Source organism: Drosophila teissieri, chromosome 2L (assembly GCF_016746235.2).
Source record: "Drosophila teissieri strain GT53w chromosome 2L, Prin_Dtei_1.1, whole genome shotgun sequence".
NCBI lineage: Eukaryota > Metazoa > Arthropoda > Insecta > Diptera > Drosophilidae > Drosophila > Drosophila teissieri.
Window position 1 is genome coordinate 19,757,182 of NC_053029.1, and position 26,466 is coordinate 19,783,647.

Below are 26,466 nucleotides of genomic sequence, written 5' to 3' on the forward strand. Positions count from 1 at the left end.
AATCATTTAAATATTTGTTCAGTTGTAGCTGTTTTCTTGCTATATACCATTTAAATTTCGTAGTTGAAATATTTTTTCGTTTCTTTCCATCATAATTTTTGTAAGTCGCTACATAATGTTACTTATTCTAAACACTTGCTGTCTTTTAGCTTGCTTTTGTTCTTTTTGAGTGATACCATATAGAATTATCATAGTTTTCGAGTCTGAACTGGCTATATGCTAGGGTTATAATTTGTTTTATAAATGGTTGAAATCAGATTCGTTTCAGTATACAAGTTTAGCCAACGCATTAAATGCAAATATTCTAACTCATCACTTACGAGCTCTGCAGAATTTCTTAGACTATGGGTTACACATAGATTTTATGCAGTTTTGGTTTAAATGGTTGGTTTTTAAACATCTAGTATGTAATTTGTTACGTGTATGAACTGGTTTCCTTTGTTTTCTTTTTGGAATGGCACATCAATGTGATAAAATTTGGCCTAAAACTGCACAAGTCTGGTTTGGGGACTTTATACTACTTTTAGGCTATTTGGGATATGATAAGTGTTAAGTAATTACTTAGTTGGCTAAATATTCAATTGGATTGGGTTCTTGGGTTTCGGGTTGCGGTTCGGGTTCGCTTGCGTAAGCCGATGTCCTTTGTAAATGCTATGACACACAGTATTACTTTACATGGCCTAACTGCTAAACTCTAGGGTGTTGTACAACTATCACACTGTAATACACAATCTCTCACGCACACACTCTTGCACTCTTGCACTCACACTTAGACACCTAGCTATATACACGGCCCATCTATTTACAAGGGCCCCTGGCCCTATACCATTCCCTTGGACATCATGCGAACGGTGTTCTTGAGGGCCTGCCGCTTGTTGCAGAACCAGATCCGGATCACTTCCCGCTCGTACCCCAGCTGATGGGCCAGTCCGGTGATTTCGGTGCCTGTTCGGAGGAGGGAGGAGAGTTAGCAACGGTTCCGGCGACCTCCACTTCTTGTAACTGAAAGTTACCACTCACCCGAAGGATGCGTGTTCCGTTCGAAGTGGGCATTGAGGAGCTCCAGAGCCTGCGGCGTGAAAGATGTGCGCCTCTTGCGCTTCTTCGACGGCTCCACGCCGATGTAGTCGGTGAGGTGGTTCTGACCCGATTTGTAGCGGTTCCAGTGGCTAAATCAATAGAAGAACTCAAGTTAGTCGGGTTTGCTGCTTAATGGCGCCCAACGTGGGGCAAAACGGCGCGTGGAACTGCCTCCATACTCTCACCTCTCTTCGGCCTCCTTCATCCAGCGCTCCAGCACAGGCTTGATCTTCTGTGCGCTCTTTGGTGTGATGTCCAGCTTCTCGAACCTGTGGTTGGGAGTGGTATGTAGGGAGAGGTACATATGTAGAGAATTAGATCCTGGATCAGATCGCTCGATGGGCTTGTGCAAGCCCTTTATAACGCAAAAGAAACGTAACTAAAGTGCCAGGACATTGTCAATTAGCATTCTTTTCTCTTTTCGGTTCTCTTTTCGGGTACGCTCTTTCTTAATCGTTCAGTGGAGAAATTTCATTTTCATTTCACTTTGCTTGTGATAAGCCGATGAAACTCTGCTCTTTGGCAATGCCCTGGCCAATTTTGGGAGCGCATTCATGCAAATTAAAGGTGAAACAAAAGAAATACATGGCGAAATGAACAGGTTAATGAGCCTTGCACTTTAGTTAGGTTTCTCTTGGACTGCACGCACACACACACAGCGTACACACACCCTCTCAAGGAGGCACACATACATGTTCTGCTGCTGCGTCGACAGTTGAGCGGCGTACATCTGCGCAGCGAGTGCACTGCTTGCATTCGATAGGTGGCATTCGACATTCGACATTCGACAGTTGGCATTTGACATTCGATATTCGATATTCGGTTTTCAGTATTCGGTTTTGAGTATTCGGTATTCAGTTTGCGGTGGGTGGCATTCGACATTCGATGTTGAGAGAGAGAGGAGTTAGATAGAGTTGGCGTTTGAATCGAAAAAATAAACAAATAAAATAAATAATATTAATTTAGCATTTAATTGGTTTGTTGTCTGTTTTTCGTGGTTAATTTAGCAGTTTTAGATTTGCTAGAAAATGTCCTGGCACTCTTCGAAAATTGGTTCCAGAAGTTTACGAAAAACAAATTAAGGGAAACATAAATATGTGGACGTAAGCAAACAATATTGTTGAGGAAAATATAACAAAACACGATTGCTTGAAGGGGAAAAGCCAAAATGGTTGTCCTAATGCGGTTCACCTTCCATTATCGCTTGAAACAAATAAACATTGTCATAGAAATCTTTGATTTTACAATTTTTTTTCTTGAACAGTTTTCGGTTTTTTCGTGGCATACTTTCATGTTCATTCTAAACCTGTTAAATTTTCTGAGATTTTTTTTTCCCCTTGAATATCATCATAATGATTGCAGTAATTTTTCATATCTTATAGTAAACGCCTAAAAGTGTAAATAATGAAAGCACCTAAAGCTATTTTGTTCGCAAAGACCCTTGTAAATCGAAATTCAAGTGGATTTCCTACTCTTGTGTTGTGGTCCTTGCTCAGATCTCAGACTATTAAGGTTCGTCCATTCATATCTCACCTGCAAATGGCACTCTGGCTGTAGGCCGGTCCCTCGGTCACTGATAAGGCCTGGCCCACCTGGGTTTGTGTGAGTCCCAGGGACAGGCGCCTCAGCTTGAAGGCCTTGGCGAACTCCTTGATCTCGTCCAGATCGATGCCGTCTACCACATTGGTAGTGGCCTGGTTGATGGTGGGTTCATCTGGGGGAAGATAGGAGAACAAGGTCGGTTAGTGGAAGCCCCGTCTCTGCCATGAAAGCTTAAAGTCGGACTAATTAATGGGAAATTAGCTTAGCTATCCTTCTTCGCCGTAAGGCCATGCAAATGACTTCATAAATTGCCGCCCTGTCTTGGTCTTAATTACAGTTAATTGCGGTAATGACAAAACATTATTGCAGTGCAGCCCAGGTAAATTGATAAAGCACACGCTGAAGACACCTGCCAGGTTGTTCTTGTCTATTAGGCAAGTGCGAAACTCACGGCTTTTATCTGCCTAATTTGTTAGCAGCAAGGCTGCAGGATGCAAACTACTCGCGCAGAATTTTGATTTATTTATTAATGATATGCAAGAAGGGAAAGACAAGGGTCCCAGGCAGCAGCCACCAACAGCCAACAGCCAACTGCAACTTCAACGGCAGCCTTGTGTTTTAGCGGTAATTAAGATGCGAGAACGGATTGGAGGCGATGCAAGGAGATGGAAGGAGATGGGATGGGATGGCAGGGTAAAGGATCCGCATGCTCTGGCAGCATCCTTTGCGGGCCGTAACTCAAGCTGTCGTCGCAGCTAGCTGGCTTTGTTCGCCTCGGTGTTGTTGTTTGCTGCAGCGTTTGAAATATGTCATTAAATGCGGAAGACATCTTAAGTTTTTGTATGCATCAATTAGTAGTAATTAAGCCGCATATTGTCTGCAATTTGTATGCGCAAACGATGCGATGTCGCAATCGAGACTGCTCGAGGTAGGAGCCATCCAATCCTGATGACTCCACTCTAATGGGTGCTGGGTGCTGGGGGCTTGTCTTCATTTCTTGCCGCTGCCGGAGCTTGCAGATTGTGCTGATTGCATTTTTAATGCATCCAAAAGTTTCAATTAAGGCCCTAACTCCTGCTCGGGGATGGGGATGGGGATGGGGAATCTAATCAATTGAATATGCTCAAACGAGAGAGTCCTTCGACGTCTATAGGATGCCCATAATCTGCCCCGAGCTAGTTCCATCAGCTCGGCTTAGTTGTCTCGATCCAAGCCAGCCGTCTTGCCCCAAAACCTAATCCAATCCCAGATGCGGAGCGTGACAACGTCAACGCAGCTGCTAATTTGCCCAACACTTTCGGTTGACATCTCTCAACTTTGGGCAATGCGTTCTCGGTAGTCTTGTTTAGCTGCTCACCTAATCCCCGGCCCCGGAACGCTGCATCAATTATGAATCCCGTCCGTTGTAGGAAGTCGTGTAAATGCACGCGAAACTTTTCGCACACACGCCAAGAGACACGACACGGCGGGTGGAGTCGAGTCGAGTTTCAAGTTGATTTTCTTTTGGAAAATTACATAAAGTGCAGTCAACTTGTTAGGGCTTTTGGCATTGCCAGCAAAGTTGGCTTTCGACGAAAATTTCGTTAATTAATGTTGGCCAAAAAGTTGATTTTCGCCCCGCCTTTGTGCGCATATCACTCATACGCCGTGTTGCACTCGAGTGCGGCTCGTAAAATATCAAATCATCATCAGCTCGCTGCGGACCCCAATTATATGTGTACAACTGCGGAGGGCACTCGAGTTTCATGCCTCCGGCCCATTGGGATCATTACCCGCTGAAGGATGCTTAGAACAGTTTTGGGGAATTTGTGTGTGAAATTAATGCTAAGCTAGCTTGGGTGCTTTAAAACCGGGATGCAAGCCGTTCGAATGTCTGAAGTCTGAAGAATATAAAATACTTTAAATATATAGATTTTATAAAAGACCGAAATAATCATAAGAATAAATCTGCTGTAATAAGCATTTAATAACTGCACGAAATACTAAGTTAAATAGAACTTCTAAAGGCATGTTTCTTTCACAACCGGCTTGCAACCCATCTCAAAAGTAATTTAGTACAAGAAAGAATCGATCTTTACTCACTCGGAGAATCCATGAGCAGGTCGTTGTCATTGTCGTTGCCATTGGGCGATAGGTGTGGCGGTTCGCTCCTGGACGATGGACTTAGTTTGAGGGGCTGCATGTGGGAAACACTTGACGTGGATGGACCTGGGCCAGGTGAATCATCCCGTGGAGAGGCGGACGAGGCCCTCGTGGCAGTGGCCGTTGGAGCTCCGAGGGATTTCGTGATGGTCAGCTCGCCATTAGAGGCATTCAGCCTGGAGGAGATTAGTTAGACAGAAACTTAAAAATCACGGCTTAGTCCAACTCACCTGTTTATGCTGCTAAGTACGTTGGCCGCGGCACTGGACCCCGCCGCTGTTGGTGCTCCACAACTGCTAGTCGAGGTTGCAGTTCCGGAACTGGGTCCGTTGCCCAGGTAGTCCCGCTCCAGACGCGGAGATCCGCCCAGCGATAGGGCGTGGCCCTGGGGCGAGAGGGTGCGGAACAGCGGGGAAGTGTAGCCTCTGTCACTGATGCTATTGGTCGCCGAGTTCGAGGGGGCGGAACTGGGCGGTGAGAGGCGACCGGAGGGCAGGCTGCCGCCGTGGTGGCCTGCACTCGAGCTGGACGAAACACTGGCCCTGGTGGCCGTAGCCGTGGGCGTGTGGGAGCGTCTCTCGTGGCGCTCTTGGCGCTCAAGTCGCTCTAGCCGATCGTGCCGCTCGTGCCGCTCGTGGTGCTGGCTGAGATTGATTCCTGTAGTCGTGGACCCGCCACTGCCAGCCATCCTGCCCTGCGGACTGTGCTTCGGCGAAACCGTCGACGCTCCCCTCAGGCTATGCCCGAAGTGGTGTCGAGGTGGCGGCGCCGGCGGCGAGGTGCTGGCACTCAGCTCGAGAGGCTTCAGCTCCAGTTGAGGAGCGGTTAGCTCATCCGGATGTCGCAGGCTGATCTGTGGCAACGTGGTGGAGACCGCCGAGGTGGATTGCGGCTGCAGATGATGGTGCAGATGCGTCTGAGTCTCGGGCTTGATGTGCAGTTGCTGCTGCAGCAGAAAGGCCGCTCCGGCAGGAGGAGGTTGTGGCCCCTTGGCGGCCAATCCGGGACTTCCGCCTGTGGGCGATCCGGCCGTCGGAGATCGCTCCGCTGAGCGCCGCAGATCGGCGGCCAGGTGGGAGTGCGGCAGGTGACCAATTCCCAAGTGCTGCTCCCGTTCGCGTTCGCGCTCCCGTTCTCGTTCTCGTTCCCGTTCCCTTTCCCTCTCCCGCTGTTGATGCACCTGCTGTTGCTGCTGCTGCTGATGTGTTGCAGCTGCCGCAGCAAACAACTCCGGATGTAGAGCGGTCAGCAGCTGCTGCACGCCCGTGGAAAACAGATTGGGCTTGAGTAAATTCGTGGGAGTCTGAGCCAACTGGGGCAGGGCGGTGGCGTGTTGCAGGGCGGCCAGCGAGGGCGGCAGTAAGTCCCTCTGCTGCTCGCGGTGCTGCTGCTGCTGCTGTTGCTGTTGTTGCTGTTGCTGGTAGCTCGCAAAGGCGCCGAACGCGTTGGGCAGAAACTGCTCCGTGGTGGGGATCTGCGGGCTCACCGGAATGGTGAGTATGGTCTGTACGGCAATACCTGAAATAAGAATAAAATATTAAAACCTATACGCTAGAAAGCGTTTTACGCAATTGGGATCTTAGATGTTAGGAAGAAAAACGAAAATACAAATAACTTAAAACTAAAACCTATCTGAAATTCATCTAATATCTCTTCTTTAAATATATAAAGCAAACTTTTCCCAATTGCGATATATTCGAAGAATCAACTAGAAATGTAGTTATTTTCTTAGTATTATTTGTTAAAATGACATAACAAACATAAATGCAGAAAACACCAGACTCGAAGGCAACTTCGCATCAACTCATCATGTTTGCTTTTGGCCCCTAAGGTTAGGTATTTTATTAGTCGCTTTGGAAAGATTACGGCAAATCCTTTTTCGCCCCACGCGAGGAGGAAATTGAAAGTTGCCCTAATCGCTTTACGAGCTTTTTATGCCCCACCATGGCTATGACTATGACTCCACCAACCACGAGCTGCGCTGAAGTCAAGCCAAGTCAACTTTGCGATTGATACCCAGACGGGCAGACGAGCAGACGGACAAGGAACAGGTACCCGGAGAACTGAGCAACTACCCGTAAAGCACACACTGACTCACCTTGGGCCGTGGGTATGAGCAGCTGGGCGCCCTGGACGCCCTGCACCAGCTGTCCGGAGGCAAGTATCAGCTGGGGCATCTGGGCGCTCGCCGGCGGCGCCTGCAAGGAGGGCGGGGGCGAGGCGGTGGCCGCCGCCAATACATTGGCCAGCGAGGAGGCGCTTAGGGGGTGGTGCGGCGAGCTGCTGCTGCTGGGATTATCCGGCTGCTGCTGCTGTTGGGCGGAGCTGGCGCCGGAGTTGGCGGCCGATCCGCCGGAGCCGTGGCCGTGGCCGGAACTGCCGCCCTTGGCCGTCTTGCTCTTGCCCCCGATGTGGGTGGGCGAGGTCGGCGCCACCGAAGCTCCGGTGGTTGCTGCGGGCTCACCGCCCACGCTGAGATTCAACGGCGAATTGAACACCGAGGCGGCTAATCCTTGAAGACTTGCTAGTGCAGCGGCCGTGGCGGGATGGTGATGGTGATGCTGGTGCTGGTGCGGATGCGGATGCGGATGCTGCTGCTGTTGCTGCTGTAGCGTGGCCAAATTTTGTAATTTTTGCAAATTTATCATGTCTTGCACTGTGGGATTTTGAACAAGAGTCACACAAAATGTTGTCATTAGTTTTTGTTGCAAACTCCTTGCCGAGTCGGTGGAGGGAAGTTGGGGAGAGGCTTTGGTTTTGGATTGCCTGCCAGCACTAATTGCCAGTTTACTTTGGCCCTGGCTGGGTTTTCGGGTATAAATGACTGTGTCGGGGCGGAATTCAAGGATGGAAACTCGCTGTGCAAAGAAGTCTTAGATAAATTATAGAAAATTAGTCTGAGGGAATTAGAGCGTTAAATGCAAATGCAGCCAAATAAGGTTAGCTGTATAAAACCAGTGAACTTTATGGCATTGGTATTATTCAAATCTAACACACTTTGGAATTGAAACGAGTTAATTAATGCCTAGCTTGCACAAAACTATCACAAAACTAATCTTTATGCATATATATTTATATACAATATATACATACATATTACAAATTATGAAACGATTTTAAAATCTCTAGGACTCAACTACAGTGACCTTTCCTCGTTGAAAGTTCCTATATATTTAAATATGTCGGATAACTTGGGAAATATAATACGTTCAAAATAAAAACAAGCGTAACATGAATTCAATGCGTAAAAAAACAATACAATAATATTGAGTATTACGTTAAAAATAACCTTATATAAGTACTGAGAAAAGAAAGGGGACCGTTTCCATCCTTGACAGTGAATCCCTTATGTGTGCTGCTGTTTGGCTTTCGATATGTACTCACTAGTTCCGTTCAGATGGGCGGCAAACGCCTTGGCCTGCGCCTGTTCCTCCCGCCTCAGCCGCTGGACCTCGGCCGACTGCTCTTCCGCCTCGCCCTCGCCCTCCCCCTCGTTCTCGTCCTCCTCGCCATCGATCTGCATGGGCAGCGGGAGGGGCAGGGGCATGGGCGGCGGCGAGTGCTGGTTGGCCAGGGAGGCGGCCTTGGCCGCCAGATTCTTGTAGAACTCCAGCTCCTTGACGTGATCCTTGTTGTCGAACGGCGAGTGGGAGTGCGAAGGGGGCGGTGGCGAGAGGAGGGCGTGGCCGTCCGTGATCTCCATTTCATCGTCGTTGTTGTTGCTCCGACTGCTGTGGTGGGGATGGTGGTGTTGGTGTTGGTGTTGTTGGTGGTGGTGGTGGTGGTGGTGGTGGTGCAGGGAGTGGGCGTGGCTGCTGCTGCTGGGCGAGTGTATCTTGTGGCAGCTGATCTCCTTGTCAAAGTCCTGAAAAGAACGGAAGAAATGAAATTAATCGGGTTGCTCTCATGCAGGACTTTCTGATGAATGAATATATTTCCCATTTGGCTGAGTAACTGCGCGTGGCATTCTTAATGTATTCTAAGACTTGCATTTCGGTTTTGAGAATTAATAATACGAAACTTGGCATTGCATTTCATTTCAGAACCTTTTAATTTGCGTGAATCCCGGCGTTTCTGTGGCTAAATTCAATTATATTTTTGCAATTAATGCCGTGTCAATTGTTCGCAGAAATCCATACTCGAAAGCTAATGACGAGTCCTGAATCCCCATTCATTGTTTGCTGATTGGATTATATATTTAAGCGATGGCATTTTCGGACTCGTGTTACATTTCATTTGTGTCAGTCGAGGCGCCACGACACACCCACATTGGGCGTGTTAATAAGTTAATTTAATTTTTGTTGTAATTGTCATCGCACATTTATTGTTTGGCATTTTGATCTGCCAGTGCGGATGAGCTGGCCAATTTATGCAAATTTAATTGGTTGCAATTGTTGCGATTCGAGCAGGCCCCCATGCGGATGGAGCGAAGTATCAATAAGGGCTTGATTAGCCGTTTAAACGATCAAGTGGCATCGTTTGCCTCTTTAAATTACATCTCCCTGCGACTTTGCATTTAAAGACTGGCCAAGTACCCAGCTCGCAGAAGAATCCACGGAAAATGGGTGGATAGGTAAACCAATATAATTATTGGCAATTAATGCTGGCGACGCCAAATGCGCTTAGAGGGGGAACTTTGGGGAACTTTGGGGGCGGAACATTAATGCCAATACAAACGGAGCAGGACCCTTCTTTCGCCGTGGCGGAGCTTCAATTAAATTTTATTTGCATAGGAAATTAACATAATTGTAGTGCAAAATACAGACCCAAAAAAAAATAAAAAGGCAGGGGAGAGAAAAATGCTAAAACCGAAAAATGGAGGGACCAAAGGAAAAGCAATAAAAGTAAGCAGTAAACGTGACAGCAGCGAAGGTAAAGAGTAAAAAAATATTATGCAAATAAATAGGAATGTTTGGTGGGTGTTGCAAGTGCGGCAATTAAGCGAAATTTCTGCTGACCAGCCAATGGGAATGATTTGTATGGCCCAGCTATGGCGTAGATCCGATAGTCCATCAATCATCTAACTAACCAACGCTGGAAGAGTGGGCATTTAATAAAGCACTTGATAAATTTCACTGCAACGTGCTGCAAATTCATTAAAAATTGACGTTTATTGGCGCCGTCACCAGCACAACAGCCACTACTTAAACAGCGGCGGAAAAAGAGAAGCAGTCCTGCCAGGACGAGGACGAAGCAAGTTAATGTCATTGAACAGCAAATCGAACTAAATTTATGACACGCCGAGAACGAGAGTGTATGAAAAAGGAAAAGAACTCCCAGCACTCCCAACGTTAATGTCCTGCGAGTGTCCCCGTGTTTTTTTTACGCTTCTCTCTGTGTCTGTGTCTGTGTGTGTGCATGTCCTTTATGCAAACAGGCGGCAAACAGACGGCCGCTGACAGCCACTATGGCCCACACACACACTCTCGCACACGAGTAGTTGGGGGTCCACTGATGTGCAATGAATAAACTTTTCAACATACAAGTATTTACCCGCGCTCAATCGAAAGGACTTGTGGGTCCCTACGGCTACAACTGCATTGCCGCTAAAAGTTGAAGAACAAAAGTGGCTACCATAATGAGCCACCGACGCTGTCGCCCGCCTTTTGTTCCGGGCAGTTCTATTTTTGTAGCCTCGCAAATGAGCGGAAATTAAAAACTGATTTAGCATTGGAGAGCAGCAAACCGGGCTTTCCCACTCCGCTGGACTCTGGAATGATACGTGGACGGCGTAATCGTGGCGATTTTATGAAGGTTTCTGCATTTAAGAGTCAACCAAATTTAACAGGCAGCATCATTCAAGGCCCTTCAAAATAGGTCACACTATTCAATTACTACACTTATACGGGAGTACACCCAACCAAGAGGATGGGTGCAAAAGGTTCGAATTCCAGGTGTATGAACGTCTTAAAGTAACTCTGTTTTAGGTAAAGCAACACCTGTTGTGGATTTTTAAGGACTCAATTTGAAAAAAGGCGTCTTAGTTTGCACGTCATTTAAAGGAATTATAATAAATACATTCTGATAAAACTCTGGCAGATACGTCTGGTTTCCACATTCAGATTGGCCCTAGAAAGGTAGCCATTTCATCGGCGAACCATATAGGTACGAATTTACACCTCCTCCCCCGAGTGGTCTGCACAATCGTCTCCGCTCAGATTCGGACAGTGAAGCCCACTTAAAGCCGCCCAACAATCGGCTGGGCATCAACGTTTCCCTTTGGCTGGCGTTTTGCTGTTTTTGTTGCGCCGCCGTCAAATGAAAATAAGTCAAAAAAATAGAAAATGAATTGAATTATTGCAAAGAGCAAGAGATGCTCGCCATTGTGGAGGGGCGGCGGGCTTTATCCAGCAGGAATTGTGAAAGGGGTGTGGAAAGGGGGGTAAGGGGCTGGGCAGCGGGCACTTGACAGCCTCGAATGTGATAAGCAAAAGCCCGGCGCGAAATGGAAAACGCGATGGCAGCCTTTGGTTTTCTTCTTATTATGCGCCTGCACCTCCCTCCCCCCGCGAGTGACCACCTCCATGCTGCCTTCTCTGTCTCCAGCACGAGTGCTGTCTCTTTCGCTGTCTGTGTTTTTTATGTAGCATGCTTTTGAGCGCGATGCGAAATTATAATTCACACATGTGACCAACCGGGGGGAGTGGGGCACTGGGCGCTGGGCGCTGGGTGGCGGATGCTCGGCTGTTCGCCTGTGGGTGGTTAGGGTGCCTGGGTGGTGGACAGTAAAAAAATGCAATTGCCAAAAAGTAGCCGGCAAAAAGAAAGCGAAAACGAGCAGCAAGTCGACGTAGCCGAACGGTTGCGTTGCTTGTTTGCTTTAATTGCAAATGGCATTTTTTCCCGGGGATCCGAAGGGGGATGGGCATGAGCAGGAGGATGTGGATGTGGATGTGGATGTGGATGTGGAAGTGGCGGACATGCACGTTACATGCTGACCAGCCCGACCAACCTCAGCACCATCGTCAGAGGGAGGCTGGCTCATAAATTGTCGAAAAATATTTGACTTGTTCTATTTTTGGTCACCCCAGGCCCATCCAGCAAACAGTGCCTGCTGTGGCCAGCAATATGCTTCAGCAGCTCCCCTTTCCCCACCCCCTGGAAACATTTATGACCGGTCGCCAGGGGGGTGGTGGGATGTGGGAGGGGTGCTGGGGCCTTGCACTTTTGCATACTTAATGCTTTGTTTAATGCAAATGCACATAATTTCATCAACGACGGTGGGACGGTGGGAGTGTGTGTGTGTGTGTGTGTAGTTTTCTTTCATGCTTCTTTTGCCGAGATGTGGAAATATTTTTCAATTAATATTTATGTTGCTTTATGTGCCTGAATTGATAATTTCCCCATTGGACTCGAAAACGAATCCGAATGGTTTGCTAATACTGCTTGCGAACTGCGGTGGACCGACTGTTGGATTTCAGTATCGATTTTGTGGCATTTCCAAAATATTTTTTAGTAACATCCCATCTTAGATCGTTCTTAAGTCCAGGTCAACCTGAGGAAACTGATATTCAAACAACTTCATCTGGGCCTTAAATTATTTTGAAGAAAGCTATTTTTATGTTATTTATAAGAAGTTCATACTTGTTCAAGAGAAAGCTTTTTAAATGATTTTACTTACTTTATGTATTATTTAATATTGAAATAACACAATACCCGATGCTATATATTTAGACATTATATAGAAATTGTAAAAAATGAGCTTAGTATTATTGTTCCATCATGTGTTGCCATAAAGATTGATGACACTGATTAGGATCGGAATAACGTTTAAAATTCTGAATCGATGCCCTTTTGTCCATTCGGTCGAGAAACAGCCCTTTACCCACTCCGTCGACTCCCTAAACGAATGTAGAAGAGCCCATAAATTTGTTATACGATGCCGATTTCTTGCGCAATTCCGCCGTTACACAGAGTGTCGATAAAGGGATAAGTTGCACCTGCAGACGGTAGCCCAGCTGCACCCACCACCCACTTGATAGCAAACAAAAGCTGCACGCTGCAGACATTGCAATTTGGGCGAGAATTCGACTGTTTCTATGTACTACCGGCACGTGGGTATGTATCGGCTGTATCGAAACGACGTATATACATACATATATCGGCAGATGTGGACTTGCTATATAAGGACAGAGCGCAGCTGACAGTCGCATGGCGAATGAGGGAAAGAAAACAAAAACGAAACAAAACAAAACAACACGAAGCACAAAAACCAAAACAAAAATGTGTAAAAATGATGAGCGACGGGGGCAGTTCGGTTGGAAAATGGAGCAAAACAAAAACAGGAAAAAATAAGGGGCAGGATCAGGGTAGGTCCTGCTGGTCCATCAGCAGCAGGAGCAACAGCGGCAACAGCAGCAACATCAATGGGCGCGCCACTCAATCAACCCCACTTGGCCGAAAGTGGGTGGCTCGTGGGTGGGTGGCCGGTGGGCGGCGCGTGGGTGGTGGTGGCTCTCTGCTTGACAACAATGAAGGCCAAGCATTGTCCAGGACTCCGGGGACCACTCACCCACGCCACCCCCTGCGCCCCGCTCCGCAGATGGTGTGCTTGTGTGCGAGCCTGTCCCAATTTTTTTACGTTTTTCCGTTTGTCCGTTTACTCCATTTTTTCCACTTTTCCACTTTTTCCACTTTTTGTGTGCCTTTAATTTTGCTTTGCTCTCTCTCCCTCGTTCGCTGGCGGATTTTTTACGGCCCGGTCGGTCGCCTGCTACAACTTTCTGACTGCTTGGTCGCTGGTCAGCCGCAGTTATTCTTTGGGGGCGCCGAGCGCTGGACATTGGGGCGCAATCCTGCAGCGGTCACTGGTCACCGCTCTGGTCAAATGAATGCAATTGTACGGGTGTACGCATTACCCCACCGCCCTCCCTCCTTCAGGCCGCGAGTGGACCGAGCATAAATCCTGAGCCCCATGGCCTGCAGCCTGGCAACGGCAGCCCAGCACCAAGCACCACCCACCGCCCAGCACCCCAACAAAATAATATCGAAGCCCCACCACGGAAAAGCTTCGCACTTTTGCTTGCTTTTCACTTTTGGCGGCACACTTCTTTTTTTGGCCATTTCTTCTCGCCCAAAAATAAAAAGTAAAAGTTTCGCCACCCACCCACTGCTTCTTGGCCATCGACTTTGGCCGGTCAGCGAGTGGGTGGTGAGCGGGTGCTGTGTGGGGTGGTGCTGGGGGCTCGGAAAGTCCTGGTGTCTGTCGCGGCATTTATTGCCGCAATGTAGCCCCAGGGAGCTGATTCGCTCGCCCCTCCGCTGCTCATTTGCATCACAATTTTTAATTGGAATTGGCGCAGGAGATGGCCAGCGATCAGGGGTCAAAGGAGTTCGGAGTGAAGGCTTAGCCTGGCCGACAATTGAAGGGCCAGGCTGCAAAACAATTATTTATCACCTTGCTTTGATGGCAAAAATAGATAGTTAAAGCAAAAAATTCATTCGATTGCAAACCCTATAAACCCACTTCAGTTACTGGAATATGGCAGTTATAAGGTAGGGATTTGAACGGAATATCATTTAAATATAATCCTTGCATGGTTTTGCGTATCTACATAAGTAGACATACATCTTAAGCACTGGACATATTTTTAGTACACTCATCGAGAAACCATTAGATTGTATAGGGTGGAATAAATACAAGTCCCTTATTCTCCTTAATAAAATCGTCGTGCAAATCTCAGGCTGTTACATGTAATGTGAAGCCCAGTTTTTATTGTTTTGTATATGATTACCATTAATTTACCATCGTGAATATCAGTTTAGCGAAGATGTAATAAGACGATCCTTAAAAACCACGGGCGCCTTTTTAAAATACTTTCATGCTGTTGCATTTCTACCTTTGGAAGCGAAGGACTCCTTGAACCCCGCGTTTTGCACACCCTCCGGGCCGAGTCCTGCGCCCATTGTCCTGCGCCTGTTGCCTTGTCCTGCTGTTTTTACCAGTTTTTCGGATACAATTGTTTTGTTGACTTTTTTAGTGTTGCCCGCTTTTGCAGTCGATCCTGCCACCATTGTCGCATGCTCCATCGCATCCCGTTGGCCGCAGTATTGTTTGCTGTTTGTCTGCCACTGTCTCCTTCTTATTGGCCATACGTGCCCCTGTTATTCTTATTTTTAGGCAACCGTCGAGAAAGCACACACAAGTTTGGCGTTTTTGTGCCACTTTTTTCGTGGGGCCCACATGTGTGCGAGCGAGTGCTAACGCTTTTCCTCTACATTTCTCATTCGCTGCTGCGTTTCCATCAAGAAAACGAAAAAGTAACATTTTTGCGGGCCTCGCTGATTGGTTGCACCCTCCGCTCATCTCGGAGCTTTTCCCTCCCCCACCAGAGAGACGTCCTACCCCACCCCCTCCACCACCATTTCCAATTCCCCATCGCTGCAGGAACAACACATTTTTTGTTTTAGCCGTAGAGCAGCACACCCGTTTTATTGCCTCTGCGATGTCGGTGGGTGGCGCTGCTTTTGGGCCCACGTGGTTGGGTGGTGGGGTGGTGGGGTGGTGCCAGTTCAGCTACTCACCGGAAGCATCTTTGTGTGTACCCACCGATAAGAACATTGACTAAGTGCGTAATATGAGGCTGCCACTGCGTATACATGTGTGTATCTCGTATGGAAAGCGTTGACATTCCTTTGATGAAGGATACAGTTTTGGGGTAATGGAAGAGTCACATGCTTGGCTGGTTTTCGGAGGCATACTAATAATTTTAAATTTATAGAATTGTGATATTATATTATATAGCAATCTGTTGTGGTAACTGATAGAAGCGTTCTTTAAAATTTCTCGGGAAACAATTGAATACACCAGCGTCACGATTATCCTTACTATATGTATACTTCATATCAACACAATCAACAAAATTGGCACCCCATTTTGAGGAGATAACGACTTAGCTTTCTCCAGCACGAATCCGATCTCCTTAGAGTTGTGCATCCAAAAATTAATTACTTTGCGCTGGCATATTTTCACCGTGTTCCTGGCTACTTGAACATGCCACACTTTGGCTAGTTTTGCCCCTGCAACTCTCTGGAATTAATATTCGTATTTTCAATTACCACTGACACTTGTCTACGGCAGCCGAGCCCAAAGGGGGTTTCCCTCCTGTCTCTCTTGTCTCTCTTGTCCCTCCAGTAACTCCTACCCACCCCCGAGGAGAGCCTACCAGCGTTCCTGTTGTTGTCATGGACATCACACACGCCCTATTCCAATCCCCATCGCTAGTCCAATGCGGAATGTAAAATGTCATTACCGCTGACATAAATGAATAGCTGCATTCATTGCATTTGGCAGCAGCGCCCAGAAAGAAAGAGACGGACACACTCGGCCAGAGAGAAAGAGGTGGCAATACCCGACTGCCTTGGCTTCCATCTTAGATTGTTGTAATGGCCGCATTAGCGTTAATTAAAGCCAAGCTGGTCGTGTATGCATAAGTTGGACATGAATGAACTGCCCGAGCCATGACAACTGAAAGGAATGTTATCGATGGCACTGCAAATGGGTGAGTTTCAATGGGGGTTTCACTTGGATGAAGCCGGTGTTGTGCTACACTCAATTGCGTCAAACATAAATGGGGCAGAATTGAAGAATACATTTTATTATTATAATAATCGATTTAAGTTTAAATTCACATTTTCAAGTACAGTCGGGCCACAGGTGCCTCTTGCCGCCGTACCAATAGTTCGTTGATTATAGTGTTTGATGAAGCCAAAGTACTGTCCTAAAAATTAACCCCGTTCAAGTGGAAAATGAGCCAGCCCAACTAGAACGCCGGGCACATCTTTTTGGTTCCCTTAAACCCTTGACCCCAACCGCCCCCTCGGCCATTGACTAGCAGTACCAGTACCAGCAGCATGTGGCAAGTGGGGAGAACGGCTAACGTGCAACTCATATAACATTTCTAATTAAAATTTTGTGCAGAGCTCCCGCCTAAGCCTCCATCGGAAGAAAGGTTATTAACATATTTGCCATAACCATAGGGCGGCGCTTGTAGGGGTGTGAGTGTGGCTGTGAGTGTGGGCGTGGGCGTGGGTGTGAGTGTTTGCTATTTGTCCAAGCTGTTGGCCATTAGTTCGGCATGCAGTCCGGCAACTTGTCCGAAAAAGTGAGTTCGAAATCGGTACGGTCATTAGGGTAGAGGCGACATATATGCATGCATGGGTGCCTAAGTAGCTGCGCTGTCTTCATTAAAAATTTTGCACCGCCATACCTCTCGTTGCCAGCAGCCCTAGTGATACACGGAGAAAAAAACTGTAGAGAACTGCTTACAAAAAAAAAGTGTGTTATATAATTTAGTAAATACTAGGTGAAATAATGACGATTAGGCCAATAACTGAACTAACCAATAATACTGAATTTGATCTAAAGCAATGATCTCAAAGTGCTAATAGCGTAATTCATCCAATTTTGTAAAGTGCAGTTCTAGGAGTTGCAGTGCCCTCGCCTCCCGCTCCTTGCCTCAAAGGGCAACAACAAATCGGGCTTCATTCCTAATTTAAATGCAAATGAGATTCATTTGACGACGTCGTCGTCCAGGCTGCAGCCATGGCCCTGCTCGGGTGACCCCGCCCACCCTGCACACCCTCTTGGTCAATGCCACACACGCACACACACACCACCGTGCACAGACAGCGGGGCAGACACATGAGTCTGCTGGGCTTTCTCCTTCTCCGGGGCCCCGGCATCTGAGTCCCGGTCCTTCTCCACGCCAGCGAGTGTGTTTTCTTTCGGGTGGGCATCTGCATTTATGCAAGTAGCTTAAATGGCTACAAAATGCGTTGCCTTGGCGAGATTTGTAGCATACATTAGGACGGTGTTGCATGTGGCAGTGTTGCACGTTGCCTTTCGCTGCAGTGTCAATTGCTGGCTACGCTTAGGCTCAACCTTAAGCTCGGCAATGGCGGCTCTTCCGTTTCCCCGTACCTCTTCACCTTGGCGGTGCAGAAAAGTCCGGGCCACATCATCAGGCTGGAAAATCGCAGTGCATTTTGGGTTTTTTGATTAGTGCGGCAGTGCGGCAGTGCGGCAGTGCGGCAGTGCGGCTGCTGTGGACTGCTAATTTGGGCAAATTCGCAAACACCTTGAGAACATTTAGCAGTCCAATCAAACCGTTATCCAAGTAAATATTTCCCCAGCCGCTTTGTATATAGCCAGAGAAAAAGTTATTACTCATGCGCCACGTTGCACTGAACACCAATCAATATGCAGGCTATCAAATATTTAAACTAAAACTACAAAATAACCAAAATGGCTAAGAAAATTTAACTCATGCGTGCGAGTGAGACGGTGCGTTGGAGAGTGAGACAGAGCACGCCCCGACAAAAGGATTTTAATTGAGTGCAATGGCATGTGAGCGATATGTGCAGTAGGAAAATGCTGAGCGAGACAGCCGATAAGGGAGACAAAGACGAAATCCAAGCAATACTATCCAATATCCTTCACATCCACATCCACATCCACATCCACATGCACACCCGACCACCATGTATGTGTGTGCGTGTGGTCGAAATGCATTTTGAAGTTATGAATACACATATATCCTGTTGATTTTTGAAATTATCAAGTCTTAAAACACACACACCGCCAGCTTGTTGGGAAGGTGGGTGGCCGAATGGGCGGACATTTGCCTGGCCTGTGTTTGTGGCCGTTTTTTGCATGAATTATTAAATGCTGTGTAATTTATTTGATTGTGATTGTGATTGTGCCTGTGTGCTGCCTGCATTCGTAGTGGTCCGTATTTATTGCACTTAACTGCTTGGGGTTACGTGTAACAGGGCCTCTTTCCCCCGATTTGTTGAAATCTTATGCATTTGTCATGAATTCGAAATATTTTCGGCTGGCTCGGCTCGTTTACTCTCCTTCCCCTCCCTTCCCTTCCCTTCCCTTCCCTGCATGTGAGTATGTGCGAGTGTGTGCGATTGTGTGAGTGTGCATTTCAAGGATGGCAGGAGTTTGTCTGCGTTGATGGAGCCACGCATCACCCAAGGGCCTCCCGACCGCCCAACCGCCCAACCGCCATCCAATCGGCCATCCACAGTCCCTTGCTAACTGCATCAACTATTTGTCCATACACATTCGGGTTTTAAGTTATTTCTGCTGCTGCAATTTATTGATCAATATTTTAGCCCAGGCGTTGGTCATTAGTTAGTCTGGTCAGGACATCAAGAAGCACTTAGAGCGAGAGAGATAGGGTTGAGCTGGGCAAAAGCTGTACACACACACACAAAGTGCGTAAGATACAATGGAAAGTTTCCTCTCTGATTGCAGCTTATAGCCCATCCAATATGCAAGCCAAGCTAAGAACTTCTTGCGGTCAAAACAGGCTGCGATGGCCATTTAATCGATATTTTAATAACTGCTGTATCGATTTTGTGGCTGTAAGGTCTTTCAACTACTTTCACACCACTCAACGCAATTATTATACAAAAAGAAAGAATAACACTAGTTACTAAAGCGCCAGAAATAAAAAATCTGAGTGCAATTAAAAGGTAAAGGGTGTAAAACTACACCTTGAAGTCTCATTTAAGGACCAATAATCATATTTGGGTCCCATTATATAGTATTATCAACTTCTCCGAGTGCCTCATCGCACGTCAAAAAAGCCCTCCACTCCGTCCTAACAACTCTTTTCACACCATTAGACTCGAGTGTATTGTGCGAAATGTATCCACCTGGGAAGCCAAAGTTTGCAAGCAGTTACACCTGCATATCCTTCGCGCTATCCTTATCCCGAACACAATCTAATTAACTGTCATTGTGTTAAAAAGACGCCAAACTGGCAACCGAAAACTCGCGTCCCCGCCCCTTCTCTGTGGCCTGCCAGTTCAACAATGACAGCCGCCCCCGCTCCCCCACGCCCTTGCAGTAGTTTGCGTGTCAAGTTGGCTCCTTTCAGGAAGCCGCCCCACCCGCCCCACCAGCCCCCTCCCGGTCACGTCATCCGCTGCGCTAATACTAATGCGTTGGCAATAACAAAGGTTGCACATGCTCGCTCCACCAACACCCAAAGTTGCCGAGTTGTTGGCAACTAATCAATAGAGCAAAATTTACGTTTAATTAAAAATGTCTGCGTGTGTAAACCGGGCAGGTGGCAAGTGAAATCAGGTGGGGAGCCTATGCTGGCTAGGTCCTGCTTTCGTGACATTAGCCCAACTGTCAGTTGGATAATTGCCTGACTTAATGTGCAATTAGACCTAAAACCAAACCATAGACTACAGCCATCTTCTAGCAACTTTTTATAAACATTCAAGTATTTTCCATTATATAATAAATATATAAATACGAATGTTTGATGTCGGACCAGACCAATGTAGCTGATTTTTGAGATCCAAAATCCGAAATTTTCTCGGATTGACCACCATTGAGAATGACCTTTCACCCTGCCACTTTATCCACCATTTACACGAGCCATGAAAATTTATCGGCAACGAAATACTTTACATAAGGCTAACCCCGCACTCCTAATGTGCCCCGCCCACCCGGCCACCCCCTTCGAAGATGAGTCCGAACGATGCCGAATGTAATTAGAAATCCTCAGCAAACATATGTACATATGGAAAGCGCTGCTCCTTCGTCCTGTGAGCTCAAGTGTGTACTCGTGTGTGTGGTGGGTGTGGGGATGGGGATGGAGATGGAGATGGGAGTGCTGCTGCAGTTGGCTTGATGTGCAAAATGAAGACATTTGAATTTGCGGTTCGGGCTTGAGCACCGTAGGCTATAGATTTTCTTACGACACACGCTCGCACATGCAGGTGTTGTGGGGTACAGTGGGCTGGGTTCCGATGTGTTGGGGGTTATATAATGCAACCACCCAACCACATACACATACACACACACACACACCATCACCTGCTTTGGCCTTTGTCTGCCCGCTGGCCATGCGAGTGGGTGGGTGGGCGTCATCTCAATATAAACTGCCTTCAACATTTAATTAGTGTGTTTTCGCACACAGGGCCCACTCGTCTGTGTGTGTGCGTGAGTATGCAAATGGCAATGGGCGCAACTGTACATGCTCACGCACACAAACATATCCTTTGCTCTCTTTCTCGTTCTCTCTCCTTCGCTCTCTCACAGAAGACATTGCCGTTTCGTTGGCTATACAAATTCCATGCCAACACCTTTTCGGCCAACGACTAAGACAAACTTAAGTGGGCGAAGGGGCGGGACACTCTAAAAGCCCTCTCCCACCCGAAAACACACACACATGACTGCCAGACTCACATACACATGCACAATTGCCTTTTATAATTAATTTTACAGTTAAGTGTATTTCAAGAAAGTTAAATTTACGTATATTCGAAATTTCGAAAGGCCATTGCCTTGGCCACAACCCACACAAACACGGCCGAGGGTTAAGGCCCTGTTAGCAGTGGGAAGTGAGCGAGAGGGCGCAGGGCGGGAAGGAGAGGGTAATACGGCACTAGTGTGCGTGTGTACGTGTGTGTGTGTGACGTCCCTGCGGCTTGTGTCTGAGACATTTGACTGCTTTTCGGGCTAAGCTTTCCCCTTTCCCCTTTTCTTTTTCCCAACTAACTCCTTGGCCGACACAAATTTTATTGAAATTGCCCGGACTCCGTGTGCACTGGACGAGGCAACACTTACATTATGCAATCTAATTATGTCTTGAGCTTCCAGTGTGTGAGTGACTGCGGCTGGACAAAATGGCCTCTTGGCTCGTAGGATTGGGTAAGCCAGGCCAAAAGCAACTTGGCTAAGAACAAGCTTCACAGACAAGTGAAAGACACAGCCGGGCAAAAATAGATGTCTAACATATATAATGGAAATGTTTTAGTCGGCGTTTTGGATCAAATAAGCAGCAGGAGGATAATCAATTTAATCCGAAATTATAAGACATATGTAATTGGAAAAGAAACCATATCCACAATCCACAAATGTTGAAAACAAACAAATTAGGGTTCAACAACATTGCTCTACTGTAAGCCTACATTTTTCCTTTAAACTCCTAACCAAACTTTAATGCACACTGGTATTTTGTAAAAGCTATCCAATAGCAAAACCCAAAGTAATCGAGTCCTAGCTCGACAGCAGTACTCGCTGCTGGTCGAAGGAATAGAAAATCAATTTCGTACCCCCAAAACGTCCTCATTAAATTGCTCGCTGTACGACTAATGAAATCATTAAAATGGTTTAAAAGCAAATGCTCGTTGCCCGAGCCGTAGGACAAACATACACATACAGCCGAGAGTATGCAAAATTTATGTGGCAACTAGAAACTATGTTTTGGCAACACGCACACAAACTCTCACACCTATATACGCAGTCGGCAAAGGACATTGCCTTGAGTTAGGATCGGGGCCGAGGACGAGGACGAGGACAGACAGCAAAAGTTGCCAGCTGAGGGCAGGGGCAAATCCTTAGCAGGGACACCCAGCCACCCCCTGTGACCAGAAACTCCATCCCCATCCCAATCCCCACCCCAACCCAACCCACCACCCTCAGCCGCCTTCCCCTTTTGGCCGCGTGCGCTACTTAAACCCTTGCCGAAAACTATCCGGTCGGTTTTGTGTTGGGGCGCTGTCGGGGTGGCCAGACATCCAGAACATGATTTTAGTGTTTTCAAATTTGAATTTTAAACAAGTCATAATATAATTTGGATAAGCAAAAGCAGCAGCAGCAGCAGCAGGAGAAGCAGCAGAACATCCTGCTTCCCGATCCACGACTACTTGGCCCAGGCCTGTGTCCACTTGCCGGGCTTTAATCCGCCCAGCCCAGCCCAGTCCAGTCCAGTTCAGTCAACTCCTTGGCAGTCCCCTCGATTGCAACCCTTGCGCGACGACCATCGAAAATTAGCCGAGGCCCTAGCTCATTTTCCAGCTCGGCGTTTTTCTTGCCGCGCCGAAATTGGGAAATTTAAATTAGATACAAAAGTATATGTATCCCAGAGGCGGGGGCGAGTCTATCTATGCGTGCCAACTATCCACACGAAATATTGTAATTTTCTTGCAACTAAAGACGTAAACGGATATTAGCAGCAAATTAAGCCCTTTTCCCGTCCTCTTCAGCTATTTTCAGCTGCCCTGCTCCTTCGGTAGCGATGAGAAAATTCCCTTATCGAAAATGCTAATTTTGGTGATTGGCTAAAATCGAAAGAGGATTAATTTTCTAGCGATTAGGCAGCTGCTTGAATATAATAGTTCTGTAAGGGCAGATTAAGACGGCTCGCATATTTTTGAACCAACTGTGGAGAAAAGACTAAAGTAAAGCTAATGTCGCTAAAAATATAAAAAATTCAAAATATAAAAAACTTACAATACTAATATATCTTAATGCAGTTACCAATACCTAATTTAGTTGTAATCTTTTAAAATTTTTTTCACTCAATGAAATATTGTAATATACGGCCATCGATAGTTTTGAATTACAGTCCCATCTTCAGCCACAACAAGTAAATCGAAACTGCTTCAGCGACAAACAGGACAACAGCATTTTCGAATCGGGTTGCTGCTGTCTTGGGCTTTGGTCTGCTAAAAGGGTCCAAGTATATGGCTTAAATCATACTCGACTTGGCTACATTTTAAATATGCTTCGTGGGGGTCGGAGGTCGTGTAGTTGCAGAGCTTGTGGCGGTTGGAGGTGGGTGCACAAGTTGGGGCGTCGGCTCAGTGTGTGGGCGGGCATTTGTGGGGCGTTGGTATCGTCAACTTGGCTGGCAAGCATTCTCCATTCTCTATTCTCCATTCTAATTTCTAATTATTTCTCCATGTGTGTGTGTGTGTGTGCGAGGGTGTAGTCGCCTGACCAGATGGGTGGGCAGGATGCCGCCCCACCACATCCGTCCGTATGTCTGCCCGTCTGCCCGTCTGCGCGTCTGTCCTTCCGTCCGACTGTCTGTCTATGCGAATTAATTAAGTGTTTTCGTGCGCGGGCAAATCCTTTTGCGGTTCAGAAACTTTTGAGGTCTTTCGAGCCAAGGCGTATCACTGGGCCGGTGGGTGGGGGGAAAATCAATTATAAATTAAACATTTATTAAAGAAAGCGCACACATTGCCCCGGGAGCAACGCAAGCGCTGCCACACATCCCCCCATCAACCATCCCGGGTTCTTCGCCTGCCTATGCAAATCAGATGCGGCATAAATAATGCGACATCATTATTTAGGCGGAGGTAGGCGCACAACACGAATCCCCTTTTCGGATTCGGATCCAGATCCAGATCCAGCCAGAACATTTCTGTCGCCAGTCAGCGATCCATCAATTATGTCTGCAGCTGTAGAAGATTCGAGGTCTTCGGAGCTGCGTAGTTGTGGAGCTGTGGAGCTGTGGAGCTGAGGAGCCGGGCCTTGTCTCATTTCGATTGTCTTCGGGAGAAGGCTCCTTCCGCTCCCCTTTTGATTATGCACATGCATTTCGGCTCGTACATCAAACTCGAACTCGAATAAATGTGACGGGCTGCATGCATTCAAAGTTGAAGGAAATACGAAAAGGGAGAGACGTCCAAAAAGCAAAAGCCAGGGGAATATGCTGATGGACGCCGGGTATAACTGATTTGTGTGTACCCGTATATATCTGAATTGGTAATTTGCTATAAGCGACTTTAATATGGCACGCAGTTGTCCGCCAGCCCTGCATCCCCTCTCCGAAACACTTTGCATACTCATCCGCAGTCGGGCAAATGTTTTCGATTTACATGGCCAGGTTTTCAAAAACGAAATGAGACAAAGAAATATCTTCCAGTGGCAGGCAAACTAAAAGGGCATAACAATCTTATGCAACCAGATTCTGCAGTATAAATTCAATCCTAATTAAAAACAGAGGAATTACAAAGCCTTAAATTGCTTCCCCCAAAAGATTGCGTTCTAAATATTTTATTGAAATTTAAAAATAATATCTCGGTTTATTTCTAGTCGGAATTTTACGCACGGTAGAAAAGTTACTTTTACTGGATCGGTTTTGGAATATTTAGGTCAACGGAACAAGATACTGAGCGCTGGGATTAGGATTCGAACAGCACTATGGAATTAACCCCTGCTGCTCCCGCAGTTTGGCTTCCGTGGATTTCCCTCAAGCCGCTTCAGCTCACGAATGAGGTCGCAGGAGCTGGGAACGTCTAGGCAGTTGCATTCGATGGCCCGAGGCTTGCGAAGCGGTGGGTGGGTGCACTCCGAGAACGAAGGATAGGGGGCCTTGACCTTCACGCAGTCAGTCTTTCGTCTAACGACGTGGCAGGAGACATTGTCTACGGCCTTGCAGCCGGGCATTTTGATTCTAGGGCAGAGTCCCTCTTCCGTGGGACATTCGACATTCGTGGGGCAGTCGGCGGAGACCACAAAAGCCTTGCGCTTGCGCCGCGGGATCGGCGGCCGAGCTCCCGCCTCATAGCAGCAGATCTTCTTGGGCTTAATCTGGATGGGCGGACACTCTACCCAGGTGACTTGGTACTTGCGCGTGGCCTTGTCTGAGATCTTGTAGTAGCATTGGTCGTACGGAGGGAACCGTTCCGCACAGGGATCGATGCAGCACTCCGGCGGCGACTTTACCAAATGGTGGAACTGGAAGCTGTCTTCCTTCTTAGGCGCTGGTTTCTTCGCGTACCGGGGGTCGCCACAAGCGGTGAAATTCCCGCAGCCCTTTCCAGAATCGTTGCTGCACTTGGGAGATGGATTGTGGTCCTTTGCGAAGGCGCGGTGACAGACCACGCTCGCAAAGCTGGGTACTACTCCACTTCGGGTTTTCGTTCCTATACTGCGCCACATAGACATGGCTGGCTAAAGGCTGGATTCAATTTTCTAGCGGGAAGAGAAAGGGGTCGGCAAATACAGCAATTCCGAAACAAAAATGGAAATCCCTCGGCACCGAAAAATGACCAAACTACAAATTTTAAACCGAATACACAATCAGCTCAACGGAGCCGATGTGAATTTTGGAAGAGGCCGAGAGGAACTGGCCTACAAACTTAACCGACATGGCTACGTCGCATCGAAGTGAATTTCAAGGCCTCCTGCTTAAAAAAATAGTTATATAGATATAGAATAACTGTCGGCCAAGTAAAGTATACTCAAACAAATTTCAAAACATTTTTTTAAAATTGAGGGCGCGATAAGTTTAGGGTCGTTAGTGGAAGCTAGAGTGTGCGGGGCATTCTTTTGAATCAATCTTGAGCTGCGTCTACGTCTTTGGAATCTGGTTGCTCAATCTAAGTCTTTTACCTTTTAAGGTTCCCGACCAGATCTACTCGCCCAATGATCCCGATTAGGAATATATATAGAGTTGGAAACGCCTACTTCTCCCTGTTAAGTACTGTCCATCGAATTAAGTATACCCAACGAGTAACAGGTATAAATTGCCACAAATAAGCAGAACAAGATCGATTTCACCATTCATTTTCAAAGATATATAAAATATATCTTTAGTTTAGATTATAATTATTATTTATAATTATTTATAATTATTTATAATTATTTATAATTATTTATTTATAATTATTTATAATTATTTATAATTATTTATAATTATTTATAATTATTTTATTTTTTTTATTTATTTTTATAATTATTTATAATTATTTATAATTATTTATAATTATTTATAACTTCTTAGTGTATGGTTGGCGTCTAGATTAATTGATAACTAAAGCAAAATCCATTTACGCTTTTGCAACATATTTAAGGGAGAGTTTTTTTTTAGGGATATGGACCTTATACTTTGCGGGACCTTACACTTTAAAAGGAGCATTATTAAAAGTTGG

The 26,466-nt window shown here is 46.7% G+C and overlaps 2 protein-coding genes across 2 annotated transcripts in view; both read right to left on the reverse strand.

Moving 5' to 3' along the window:
• Positions 1–66: 66 nt before the first annotated feature.
• LOC122611489 (hormone receptor 4) overlaps positions 67–26,466 on the reverse strand; it is a 69,834-nt gene continuing 43,434 nt past the window's right edge. Inside the window, exons 3-11 of the mRNA XM_043784616.1 lie at positions 8,149–8,629; positions 6,863–7,420; positions 4,995–6,282; positions 4,705–4,940; positions 2,614–2,794; positions 1,773–1,826; positions 1,266–1,349; positions 1,021–1,169; positions 67–945 (exon numbers count right to left, since the gene is read on the reverse strand). Of these exons, the coding sequence (XP_043640551.1) occupies positions 821–945; positions 1,021–1,169; positions 1,266–1,349; positions 1,773–1,826; positions 2,614–2,794; positions 4,705–4,940; positions 4,995–6,282; positions 6,863–7,420; positions 8,149–8,629 (3,156 nt within the window). The 3' untranslated portion in view covers positions 67–820. The remainder of the gene's footprint in view (positions 946–1,020; positions 1,170–1,265; positions 1,350–1,772; positions 1,827–2,613; positions 2,795–4,704; positions 4,941–4,994; positions 6,283–6,862; positions 7,421–8,148; positions 8,630–26,466) is intronic.
• Positions 24,571–25,673, reverse strand: LOC122611485. Its single transcript, XM_043784612.1, has one exon. It carries the CDS (start codon positions 25,478–25,480, stop codon positions 24,740–24,742), a length of 741 nt encoding a protein of 246 aa, XP_043640547.1. The 5' UTR covers positions 25,481–25,673; the 3' UTR covers positions 24,571–24,739.